This window comes from Moschus berezovskii, chromosome 12 (genome assembly GCF_049115385.1).
Source record: "Moschus berezovskii isolate FMDL1 chromosome 12, NW_MosBer_1.0, whole genome shotgun sequence".
In the NCBI taxonomy this organism is placed as follows: domain Eukaryota; kingdom Metazoa; phylum Chordata; class Mammalia; order Artiodactyla; family Moschidae; genus Moschus; species Moschus berezovskii.
Genome location: NC_142471.1, coordinates 8,306,490 through 8,318,993, shown reverse-complemented (window position 1 = coordinate 8,318,993; position 12,504 = coordinate 8,306,490). Strand labels below are relative to the sequence as shown.

At 46.0% G+C, this 12,504-nt stretch overlaps 1 protein-coding gene across 2 annotated transcripts in view; it reads left to right on the top strand.

Moving 5' to 3' along the window:
• GNG4 (G protein subunit gamma 4) overlaps positions 1-8,824 on the top strand; it is a 69,921-nt gene extending 61,097 nt beyond the window's left edge. For both annotated transcript variants that reach the window (XM_055424270.2, XM_088842461.1), the window contains one exon: positions 8,540-8,824. In XM_055424270.2, coding sequence (XP_055280245.2) covers positions 8,540-8,668 — 129 coding nt within the window. In that variant the 3' untranslated portion in view covers positions 8,669-8,824. The remainder of the gene's footprint in view (positions 1-8,539) is intronic.
• The last annotated feature ends 3,680 nt before the right edge of the window (positions 8,825-12,504 follow it).

The window sequence follows — 12,504 nt, the reverse complement described above, 5'->3', positions numbered from 1 at the left end:
AGGCCAGACAAGAAATTTAAGCAAGGCTTTTCTGGCGCTCTGGCTACAGCTGGGGGTGGGGGTCTGGAGGAAAGAAGTAACAGGTTTCCTTGCTCCCTCACTCTCTGAGGCGGGGCAAGCCGGCTCCTTATATGGGGTGAGGGGTAGACCCAGAGGGGTGGTTTAGGAGGTTTGCCCACTGCTTTGGTGCTGTTGTGTGCAAGCGGCATGCGCGGTACCCTGCTTTTGCTCCCAACACCCTGTTTTTGCTCCCAACCCTTCAGGAGCAGCAGTTGGGTTTTGGTCTTTTCCTATCTGGGTCCATAATTTGCCCCACCTGTGCATTGTGGCACAGTTATTTTTAGTCCCTTATAGTTTCTTTGTATTTTGGTGCTCAAGGAGATGTTTGTCCAGGTTCAGATATTGCAGCAAAGGGTCCCAGGTCCCAGCCCATCTCAATTCCATTCATGAAGTTTTAACCGTCATGACCTAATTACCTACCAAAGGCAATACCTCCAAAGGCCCCATCTCCATGGCACTGGAGATCTTGGTTTCACATATAAACTTAGGGGGTGGGGGGAGGACACACACATTCAGCCTATAGCATAATTATTTGGAAGTATCTTGCGAATGCCCTTAAAAACTGGTGTTAGGACTTCCCTGGAAGTCCAGTGGTTAAGACTGCACTTCCAGTGCAGGAGGTCCAGGTTCGATCCCTTTAGATCGCTGGTTGGGTAACTAAGATCCCACATGCCTCAGGGACAAAAAACCCCAAAGCCTAAAACAGAAGCAATATTGTAACAAATTCAATAAAGTCTTTTAAAATAATAATAAAATTAAAAAATAGTAAATATTAGTCACTCGGTTGTGTCCGACTCTTTGTGACCTGATGAACTGTAGCCCACCAGGCTCCTCTGCCCATGGAATTCTCCAGGCAAGAACACTGGAGTGGGTTGCCACTTCCTTCTCCAGGCGATCTTCCTGACCCAGGGATCAAACCCCAGTCTCCCACCTTGCAGGCAGATTCTTTAAAAAACAAAACAAAACTGGTGTGTTAATCTCAAATAATATCCAACATTAGAAGAAAGAAAAAAAATTCACAAGGATTCACCCTGTAGCTTTAGCTCAGAATTTAGAGGTGAGACATAGAAAAACCTCAGGGTTTTATTAGGGATCCATGGCATATGATTTCTTCTGTTGACACCTGTACCAGGTTTGACCTTATAAAAGATATCGTTGCACAGTGGGGGATGCAGCCTGGCTGTGCTCTTGACTCTAACCCCGCTTTGTTTTCTTGGGGGGCGAGGGAGGAACAGGCAGAGCCATCAAGAATGCCTGTGATCTATTCCAAGTAGTATTGTTAAATAGACCAGCATTGCTGAAAAATAGGTGTGAGTCGCTGTACTTTAGATGCAAAGGATACATGCAGTGGGTGTCACAGCCAGAACGGTAATTATGTCATCTGTCCTGTCCTGGAATGTGACTTAGTAATTGCAACATTTTCTCCCCATCATTGAAGCTTGTAATTATAGTGCAACAAATGGGGTTATGTGCTAACTTGAGCGGTTTTAATCACCTCTTTTACTCTGAAATGTAATGGTAAAATTCCACAGTTGTTCCCTAGCTTCCAATTCTTTTCTCTTTTCAACATCTGTTATCTTGTAATTCTTAACACTTCAGTACTAAGGAGAGGAGGCAGAGATGCTCTGGGCATTTTGTAACAGAGGACTTAAAGGCAAAGCAGACTTCAGGCTTGATAAGAAAACAAACAGTAACGGAGTTTTAAATTTCAGAATAAAGATTTCTCTTTGAAAGTAAATTGTCTATTTTATGTTTCAAAGATGGCAGATGTTTCTAGGATATGGTGAAGTCTGCATGCAATATTTTATATACACAGAAGGAAACTTTGAACCATAAAAATCAATCTAGGGCTGATTAAGGAAACCCTCCCTTTCAATCTGAGTGGGTTTTTAGTTTAATTAATGCCCGGATACTAAACTGTGTTAGGGTGTCACCTTTCCTGAGGAAGGCTCGTTAGGATGATCATTACAGGTGTGTATCTTTTCAGACCCCATTACAGCAAGCTTCAGGGGTTATCCAAGATACTTTGGTTACATAGAAGCAGAGACCCTGGGCACTGCATGAAATAAAGCTGATGGTGAAGGTGGGAAAAGGTGGAAACCTCCTTTTGTTGTAAAATGACCTAACATGCTCATGCCCTGCTGTAGGATGTTCTCAATAAGTTGAGTGCATCTATAAAGAGTCGGACACGACTGAGTGACTGAACTGAACTGAACTGATAAAACGAATACTGTATGGGGCCGACCCAGATCCATGCAAAACTGGGTGCTGATCACTTGGTACCAGTACTGACAATTCTGGTTTCCTTCTCCAGATGGAACTCTGCAATCCAGAGGCGTGCAGATATAACTAAGCAAACACGTCTGTGACCCTGAAACAACAAACGGAGGCATTCTAAGAACAGCTTGTTTTCTTGAAAGAGAAATTGTGGCATCAAGCGCAGTATCACCTTTGACAGATGATAGAGAAAGCCCTAGGTTGGACCTGCTTGGGGAGCTTCCCTGGTGGCTCAGATGGTAAAGCGTCTGCCTGCAGTGCGGGAGACCCGCGTTCAATCCCTGGGTTGGGAAGGTCTCCTGGAGAAGGAAACGGAAACCACTCCAGTACTCTCGCCTGGAGAAGAGCTAGCGGGGCCACGTGTTAATGGCATGGTTGTAGACCCGGGGCTGTGAGGGGAGCAAATACACAACTGTGAGACGGGAAAGAGACCAGTCTTAACTCACCTCCGCGGGGTGCCCCCTAAAGCCCCATTTTTTTAACCCCTCCTCCCGTGCCTTGGCCTGATGGTTGAGGATGCAGCGCCCCCTTGCGGTGCGGTCGCTCTCAGAAAACTAGTCACATCTGCCCACAATGAATGGATGTTGATAAACATCTGAACAAGTAAACTGATCAAGAGGAAGGAAGCTGTAAGAATATTTAGCAAACCAAAAAGCAAAAAAAAAAAAAAAAGTGATGATATTTAATAAACCAAAAAATATCTGCTAATGATATTTGCAAACTTCAGACCAGCTGGATCCTGTTAGTAGGTAAACTGAAGAACATTAATTTTTTTTTTATTTAATTTGGACATAGGTAGAATCAAAGCTGGCAATGCCACACCAAAGGTAGTTAGCACCATCCGTTGACAGGCAGAGAGCAAGGTGTTTGTAGAGAAGATGCTGAAGCAAAGCACTGTTTGACAGGTTTAGCTTAAGCAGTTGCATTAGGTGGGAAAGCCTGGCTGGGTGTTTGTGGTGGTCTTAAGTTTCACTTTCTCAAGTTCTCTGGCTTAGGCGTTAGTTTAAAAAGGCTGTGCTGTGCTCAGTTATGTCCAATTCTTTGGGACCCTGTGGACTGTAGCCCGCCTGGCTCCTCTAGTCCATGGGATGTTCCAGGCAAGAATACTGGAGTGGGTTGCCATTTTCCTCCTCCAGGGGATCTTCCTGACCCAGGGATTGAACCTGTGACTCTTGTATCTCCTGCCTTGGCAGGCAGATTCTTGACCACTAGCACCACCTGGGAAACCCTTAGTTTAAAAAGGCTGCTACTAAGGAATTAGAGCCAACCCAGTGTAATAGCACCCTTGTGTATACACTAACAGCATGTTGGTCACAGCCTAGAGGAAGGAGTCTCAGAGCAACATTGGAGCATCCATCCAAGCCAGGGCATAGGAAGAGGAAGCCAGTCCCAGCTGCTGACACTCAGCTGTTATGGTTTTCTTGGCAAGATTGTCCATGGGGGACTTCCCTGGTGGTCCAGTGGTTAAGATCCCATGCTGACAATGCTGTGGATCAGGGATTCAGGTTCAATCCCTGATCAGATAACTAAGATCCGACATGCAGTGCAGCATGACCAAAAGATTATTTTAAAATTGTCCCTGAATTAAATGAGCCAAGAAATTTTAGTTGCAAGACTGCTTCTGGTCACGAGTTCCCAGGTCTACAAAGAGAGTGTGCTGGCCCAGGAGACAAGAACTTTCCAGGCCACCTTCCAAGTACAGTTTTCATGAACAATTAATCAGGCAGCTACTGTAGTGTTTAGCTTTTGTAGCCAGAGCGCTTAGCTTCAATCCTGGTCTCTCTCTTACCAGTTGTATGAACTTGGACAGATTTCTTAACTTTCATGACTTAGTTTCCTCATCTGTAAAGTGACTTTAACAATAGTATTTAGAAGAATTAAATGAGGCCAGACATATAATGGGGCTCCCCAGTGGCTCAGTTCAGTTCAGTTGCTCAGTTGTGTCTGACTCTTTGCGACCCCATGGACTGCAGCACGCCAGGCCTCCCTGTCCACCACCAACTCCCGGAGCTCACTCAAACTCATGTCCATCGCGTCAGTGATGCCATCCAACCATCTCATCCTCTGTCATCCCCTTCTCCTCCTGCCCTCAATCTTTCCCAGCATCAGGATCTTTTCCAATGAGTCAGTTCTTTGCATCAGGTGGCCAAAGTATTGGAGCTTCAGCTTCAGCATCAGTCCTTCCAATGAATATTCAGGACTGATTTCCTTTAGGATTGACTGGTTTGATCTCCTTGTAGTCCAAGGGACTCTCAAGAGTCTTCTCCAACACCACAGTTCAAAAGTATCAATTCTTCGGTGCTCAGCTTCCTTTCTGGTCCAACTCTCACATCCATACATGACGACTGGAAAAGCCATAGCTTTGGCTCAGCGGTAAAGAATATACCTGCCAAGGCAGGAGATGCAAGAGACGTGGGTTTGATCGCTGGGTCAGGGAGATCCCCTGGAGGAGGAAATGGCAACCCACTCCAAACTTCTTGCCTGCAGAGTTCCATGGCAGAGAAGCCTGGCAGGCTACAGTCCATGGGGTCGCAAAGAGTTGGGCATGAGTGAGCATGCATACACACACAAGACATATGACGATGTGTTTAGCACAGGGCTTGGCACGTATTAATAATAAGGACTCAGGTCATGGCAGCTATTATTTTGATTAATGATTTTATATGGTTGTCTCTTGAACTTCTTTAATATGGATCTGCCGCAAGATATGAGCCATTCTTGGCTTGCCAGAAAATCATGTTTCTGGGATCAGTTGGCTGAAACCAGCCTCTGGATAAAAGGGAAAGGTTTACCAGGGTAACTTCCCCCATGTGGAACTGGATGGGGTGGGGTACTTAGACACCCCTGTCTCTGTAACCCTGCAGAGGTGTGCAGCTGTGCTTTTGTGATGTTTTAGCACACCCTGATTATCTTAGTAATGTTACAATTTTTTAGTCTTCTCAGACCCCTGAAAAGCAAAGGTCTTACCTTATTTTTTTCCCCTATAGTCTCTCAATTAGCTGAAAGATTGACACACAGCTTCCTAGATGAAATTATAAGGTTTATAGAGAATTCAGAATGAATGGAAACATGTCCTTATCCCCAAAAGTGAAATAGATGGGAAAAATGAAAACTAGAGATAGGGGATGATGATAAAACTTTTTAAAACATATGTTATTTATTTATTTATTTATATTTGGCTGTCCTGGATCTTAGTTGTGGCATTTGAACTCCTAGTTGCAGCATGTGGGATCTAGTTCCCTGCCCAGGGATCAGACCTGACCCCCTGTATTGGGAGCATGGAGTTTTAGCCACTGGACCAGCAGGGAAGTCCCAAGACATTCTTAAATGAAGCATCTGGAAGAACTCACTGAAGTTAGAGCTAAGAGGACCTGGCTCTTAGGGAGGGAGATAGTTGCTCGAACATTGCCACCTTCTTGCGCACCCTGGCCTGGGCAGTGGTGGAGACCGGTTCGCAGTGATTGTGGGAGGAGCCGTTGGGTGAACTCTGTGGTCACATAGCGGCCATGGAGAAGACCCCTTGCCTCTGGGGGCTGAAGTAGATGCCTGGAGTAGAGAGGCGGGAATTGCGACCCAGGCAGTCAAGGGAGAGCCCTTGGCTTTGGTTCAGAAGGTGACAAGCCTGATGCCAGGCTCAGGCTCCACACCCAAGCACTCACGGTGTGATTCTGGGTTTTTGTATGTCTATCAAGAGTTTTTTTAAAAAAATACATTTATTTATTTGGCTGTACCAGGTCTTTGCTGTGGCACGCAGGATCTTTTAGTGGCAGCACATGACTAATAATAGTTGCAGTATGTGGAATCACGTTCCCCAACCTGGAGTCAAACCCAGGCCCCCTGCATTGGGAGCGTGGCGTCTTAGCCACTGGGCCACCGGCAGAGTCGCTCCATCACACCTTTGTAGGCTTGAGAGTCAGCCTCCCTGCTCCTGTTCTCTAGTCCCCTGTGACCGCCTCATAGGTCCCCTGCAGGCCTATGTTTGTGGCCTCCCCGCCACCTGGGAGACCCCTGTATGGGTGTCCTGTAACTCACTGCAGGGTTCATCCTCATTCAACTCAGCATCCTTTTTATTTAGGCTCACAGTACTGCCTTGGTGCTATCAGAGCTAAAACTACAGACCATTTAGAGAAAACAGGGTCTCGGAGATAGCGAACTCTCTCCGGGTTATAAACGAGGAAGCTAAAGCTCAGAGAATTCGAGTGACTTACCTAAAGTCTCGCAGTTATCTTGGGGCCAAGGTGGACAGGGAAGCCTGATGCTCCATTCCACACTCCCAACAAATGTGACTTTGTCAAGATTTAGGTTGACTGATTGATTCAACTTTTAGTTGTTTTGTCGGAAGGAAAAATTTATTACATCTCTCTACTAAAATTATTTGTTAAATTCTAGCAACTGCTGAAATAGGTAAATCTGGGCTGGAAATTAGAAGATTTTCTATAAAATTTTGGAAGATGGGCCAGTTGTTTGTTTATTTTTAGTTTTGAGCATTGGTGGCATTGCTTTGTTTTGTTTTTAATATTTGTTTATTTGGCTGTACCTCATCTTAGTTGCGGCTCACGAGACTTTTATTAACAGTTGCAGCGTGTGAACTTTCAGTTGCCGCATGTGAGATCTAGTTCCTCGACCAGCGATTGAACCCAGGCCCCCTGCATTGGGAATGTGGAGTCTTAGCCACTGGGCCTCTAGGGAAGTACCAACAGCCAATTTTTAAAACCTGGATGGAAGGTGTATGGCCTGTGTGTACTGGGGGCCTTCAAACACTTTTCATTCACCTGCAGCGTGTTTATCATTCTGGGGAAGATTTAGACACTAATTGCATGAAAAGGATTCCTTTTGACTGCTGTATACTTACTCCAGCCTGTAGCCTCTAATAAGCACTTACAGGCAGAACAAGCTAACTGGCAAGATGATTCAACACGCAGACCAGTCATTTGCTGGTCACGTGACCTAGACCCGGGCCCAGTGAGCTGGTCCCTTGTTCCTCTTAGCAAATGCTTCCCAGCACCTTGCCTACTCCCACCTGCTCCTCCCCTGGAGCTCCTGGAAATTACCTGCAAGATAATTTGATCCACAGCTGCCAAGTGTCAACAGGCTTCAGAGAAGCCTGAAAGGAAAATCAAAGAGGTTTCTGGTTGGGAGCAACTCTCTCCTCAAGGAAGTGGCCGTTCCAAGTTCAGTGTGGGCTTATTGTGTGTAGCTTATGTGTGTGTGTGTTCCCTGTAATGTGCTTATGATCTGTGTTCTCCTGGGGAGGATCAAGTGCCTGGGTTGGTCATGAGAGAGGATTGCAGTAAAACAATAACACTAATAATAATAATTACAATCACATTGGCTTGGCCAGTGCCGGAAACTGGCTTTATCTGTCTAGAGGTAGTTTTACAGAGTCATTGGTGAAGCTCCTGGCCTGGAACCTTCACTCATCACTCAGTTCCGAGTAGGACTAGATGTCTAGACTTTCCTGATGGTGCCTCATACCTCTCCTGGTATTGATCTACACTTCTGCCGGGTGGCACCTATTTCTGTCACCTAGTCCGAGCTCGTACTAAGTTGAGAGACAAGTTGTCGGGGCAAAGAAGAGCGACTTTATTCAGAGAGCCAGCAGATGGAGAAGATGGTGGACTGGTGTCCCAAAGAACCATCTTCCCTGAATTAGAACTCAGGTTTCTTTTATGCTAAAGGAGGAAAGAGGGTGGCTGGTTGTTGCAGATTTCTTGTTTTTGGACTCCTTTGTTCTCACAGCTGTCCACAGAGCTCTGGTCACAATATTCCCATAAACCTCCAACAAGATAAATGCTATTCTCTGTTCTGCAACTCTCTCTCTCTGTGTGAATGGAAAAGTGTTATACGTTTAAAGGTCAGAGCCTTGAGAATGGGCTCTCTGTATATTTCAGGAGGAGCATTCTTTTATGAAAGATGCAGAGCCTGCATGACAAAGCAGAGCACAAGAGTTAGAGCTAAAGGAATAGATCCAATATGGAGTCAGGTTTGTTCTTCTCTGTTACATTTCCTCGGAGGCAACTTTCAAAACCTGCCTCCTCTGGGTTTGCACAAGCCCTCTCTCCAGGCCTTGGAATGGCCTTGTCATTGGCCATGCACGCAGCACAGCCTATCCTCAGGCTTGTCTGCTTTCCAAACTGACAACTCTGCCTTGGACCCACCGTGAACTGGCCTCTAACTCTGCACTTGTGCTGTACCCCCGCAGGTCTCCCAGGCAGCGGCGGACCTCCTGGCATACTGTGAAGCTCATGTGCGGGAGGACCCTCTCATCATCCCAGTGCCTGCGTCAGAAAACCCCTTCCGAGAGAAGAAGTTCTTTTGTACCATCCTCTGACTCCATTTGTTATGCAAATGTCTCCTTTTCCGTCTGTAAAATCCCTGGTAGAGACCACGCATGCTCTTAGCTTAGGGAGCTCTGCCCACACTCTCCCCTGCCCAACCAGCGTTACCCCGCTGCCTGTCTTTTCATTGGTTTTCTCCATTGTCTGCAGCTTTACCTTTTCTTTTCATGTTTCTGTTATTTTCATTATTAGAAAAGAAAATACACATTTTTTATAGCCAAATAACAAATGTGCCAAGTTAAAAATAAGTATGGGTGTAAGGGCTTAAATTTTTTAAACATCAGTTCCCAAGTTTACATCCATCAAGTTTATACATTTCAGTGGATAATTTATTGAGAAGAGAAAAGGTACTCAACAAGCCCCCCATTTACCATCGTTCAGTATCAAATTAGAGCATTTTGACCAACTGAAGTCTGCGGGTAAAGGTTCCATTTCTCTTCCTGGAGAAAGTTCTGGAAGTTTTCTATTTCCTGCTTTTCCATCGTCCTATTTAAAAAAGAAAGAACCCACATCACTGGATGCTTTCTAAATAGGGTCATCGGGGGCCCTGTGACTCAGCCCTGGATGGAGAGCCCAGACCCCTGTTTCCCACTGATTGCCATTGATTCCCTCTGTAGGTGGTCCTTCTGCAAATGTAGGTGGGGTAGATATTGGAGTAAGCTTAACTGTAAATGTAGCCCCATTACTTCTCTTTACGTGCTCTAGCCAAGCAGGCCAGGGGCACATTTCTTCTCTCCAAATACTACTTCATCCTATGTCCTCCTGTTCTGGCTCCTGCCCTGCAGGGGCTGCATTAATAAGGGCCTGTTCTGGGCACAGCACTGGGCCCTGCAGGGTTTCACCAGGGTGGCCCCTGCCCCAGAGGAGTGAGTCAGGGGCAGCAACTCACCATGTAGCATCCACTGATCGAAGCATTCACGTGTATCCACTTACTTAATCCTCCAACAATATACATCTGTTCTAGAAAGAGGAAAACCGAGGCACAGAGAGACCATGTAGTTTCCCCAAAGCTATAGATAGTAAGCCAGAAGGCTGGGACCTGAGTGCAGACGGTCTGATTCCTGAGCCCCTGAGTTCCACTGTCTTCCAGTCCTACCTGTTTGCAGGTAGGTAGGTAGACCTGAAAACAACCGTGTGCCATGAAGCACCATTGCTGGGGGCTGCTCAGCAGCACACTTCTCTTCCCATCTTCCCTGGGAGCAGACATGTCAGTCCCATATTCTGGCTGTGTATGGAAAATGATATGTGGCTGCCCACGTGGAAGGCTAGACAGCTTTTGATTTTTCTGAGACAAACTTGCAGGTTCCACCTAAAACAAACTCCTATCACCCCAATAAAGGAGGGGAGTAAACCACGGGGCAGAGAGTGCGTGCTCTGTCCGACTTTGCCCTTTGTTCCCAAGTTCCATTTGTTTGGGAACTTCCTCCCACCTCCGCTCTGGCAGTGGCTACACTGTGTGATTCTAGGCAAGCCACTGTATGCCTGGAGCAATCCAGTCCACAGATTGTGGATAGTGGGAGGTTACTCCTCCTGTCCATCCTAAACGAGATCAGTCCTGGGTGTTCACTGGAAGGACTGATGTTGAAGCTGAAGCTCCAACACTTTGGCCACCTGATGCAAAGAACTGACTCATTTGAAAAGACCCTGGTGCTGGGAAAGATTAAAGGCAGGAGGAGAAGGGGACGACAGAGATTAAGATGGTTGGATGGCATCACCGACTCAATAGACATGGGTTTGGGTAAACTCCGGGAGTTGGTGATGAACAGGGAGGTCTGGCGTGCTGCGGGTCATGGAGTCACAAAGAGTCGGACACAACTGAGCGACTGAACTGAACTGAACTCTTCCTGTCTTTGCTCTAAGACAGGGGGAGGTGCTACGTAGATGAAAGCTCTGATTATCATTGAAAACAAGTCAATGTGCTAAATGCCAGAATATAGTATAGGGATTTAGAAGGCATGGCTTCAAAGATCCATGGTTCAGTTGGAAGAATCATGTAAAATCACCCGCAAAAAAGGCAAATATAACTTTCAGATCAGTTAGTGACTTGCTACCCTTGTAAATGATTTTAGTACACTTTTATTATTTGCTTCTTTTGTTGAAATCAGTTCTTCGTTTCATGAAAGCTCCTGACAATACCAGTGTTGTTAGGAAGTTGTGTGCTCAAACTATAGCATAATTGTATGCTGTCTGTGATAATATTACTTCCAGTCTGTTTCTATTTTGGTTTATGACCAGGATCTCTTTATCCTGTGGTCCATGTCAACATCATTAACTTGATCAAGCAAAGCACAATCCATAAAAGCACATCAGAGAGACTGGGAAAGTGGGACAACACAGAAACCAGCTAAACCAGGTCAAGAAAAAACTAACATGCTCCTCGACTTCACCAAACTTTCTTCCCTTTGTTTTCACTTTCATCCCTCCATGCTCTTTTCCCTTTCCTCCTGTCTGCCTTGCATCCCTCCATGAAATGCTTTTTGTCCTTACACCTTTTCCTTTCAAACCTACAGCATTTTTGTGTGGCTTGCCCCTTCTAATGCATCCCTGAACTCAGTGTTGCCCTTAAAGGCAAACTCCTGCACACGGGCTGTGAGACACACAAATGTGTGGATGAGACCTTCCCCCCAGCAGAAGTAGGGATCTGATGAAGCTGCCTGTAGTGAGCCGTTGTCATGTGGCATTCCCAGCTTGACTGTCCAGCACCTGACCCCTTTCCTAAAGGGGGAAATCATGAAATCACCTGATATGAACAAATGTAGTGGAATGCAGTGCCTCCAGCACCGTGGATGCTGGAATGGGAAAGTCTTCCCTGTCTCAGGTGCATCCCCTTCTCCAGCACCAGACTGACCAGGCAGTGACCAGTGACCTAGGGTGAACTCCTTGGACTCCCATGCTTAGGACTGTGTGTTTGGTGCAAGTGACACAGAAATTAAGGGATGCTGAGATTCATTTCATGGGAACTGTGATGGTCCGGGGGTGGCAGTGGTCCATCATGAAGGTTTCCAAGACTAGCAGGCTGCAGGGGTGCTGCCCACTGGTAATAGTGTCCAGGGATGACAGAGTCCTGAGAAGATTGTTTCTGCTTCATTCCTTGGCCCCACTGGGCTGTCTTGGCCCCCACCTGTCTTCCTAACTCTCCTTTCTAGCTTTCTGTCAATTCGGTGAGCATTCAAGCTCCATCCAATAAATTCCTAATTCTTCTGTGAAATAGCCTGGGTTAGGTGTACTTATCATATGACCTAAAGACTCCATTCCTAGGTGTCTACCCAAAAGAAATGTGTATGCATATTCACCAAGAGAAATGTACTAGAAAATTCATAGAAGCACTGTTCATAATAACCCCAAACTGGACAGTACCCACATGCCCATGTTGAAAGGATAAACAAGTTATAGTGTATTCACACAGTGAAGCCCTACACAGCCAGGAGAAGGGATCCTCCTGCAGACACACGACAGTATGTGAGTCTCACAAGAGGAGGCAAGTCCGTGCTGCACAGTTCCGTTTACATCAAGTGAGAAACCTGGCAAAGCTGTTTGCAAGTAGTTATGTAAGTTACTCTTGGGGGGCACAAGGGTGTTCCCTGGATGTTCTGTTCCTTGATCCAGTTGCTGGTCGCTGGGCATGTCTATTTTGTGAAAACTCTTTGAGCTGTACACTTGCGGTCTGTGCCCTTTTCTGTATGTATGTTGTACTTCAATAAAAAGTGTGCTTAGCAACTGAGAATCCTATGGTTATTTCCCACCACCCCCCCACCCCACTCTTTTTGACAGCTCAACTTTTTCCTCCTCCTTAGGTGTATCATCATTAGTGGGACATTTAAGTGTGCGA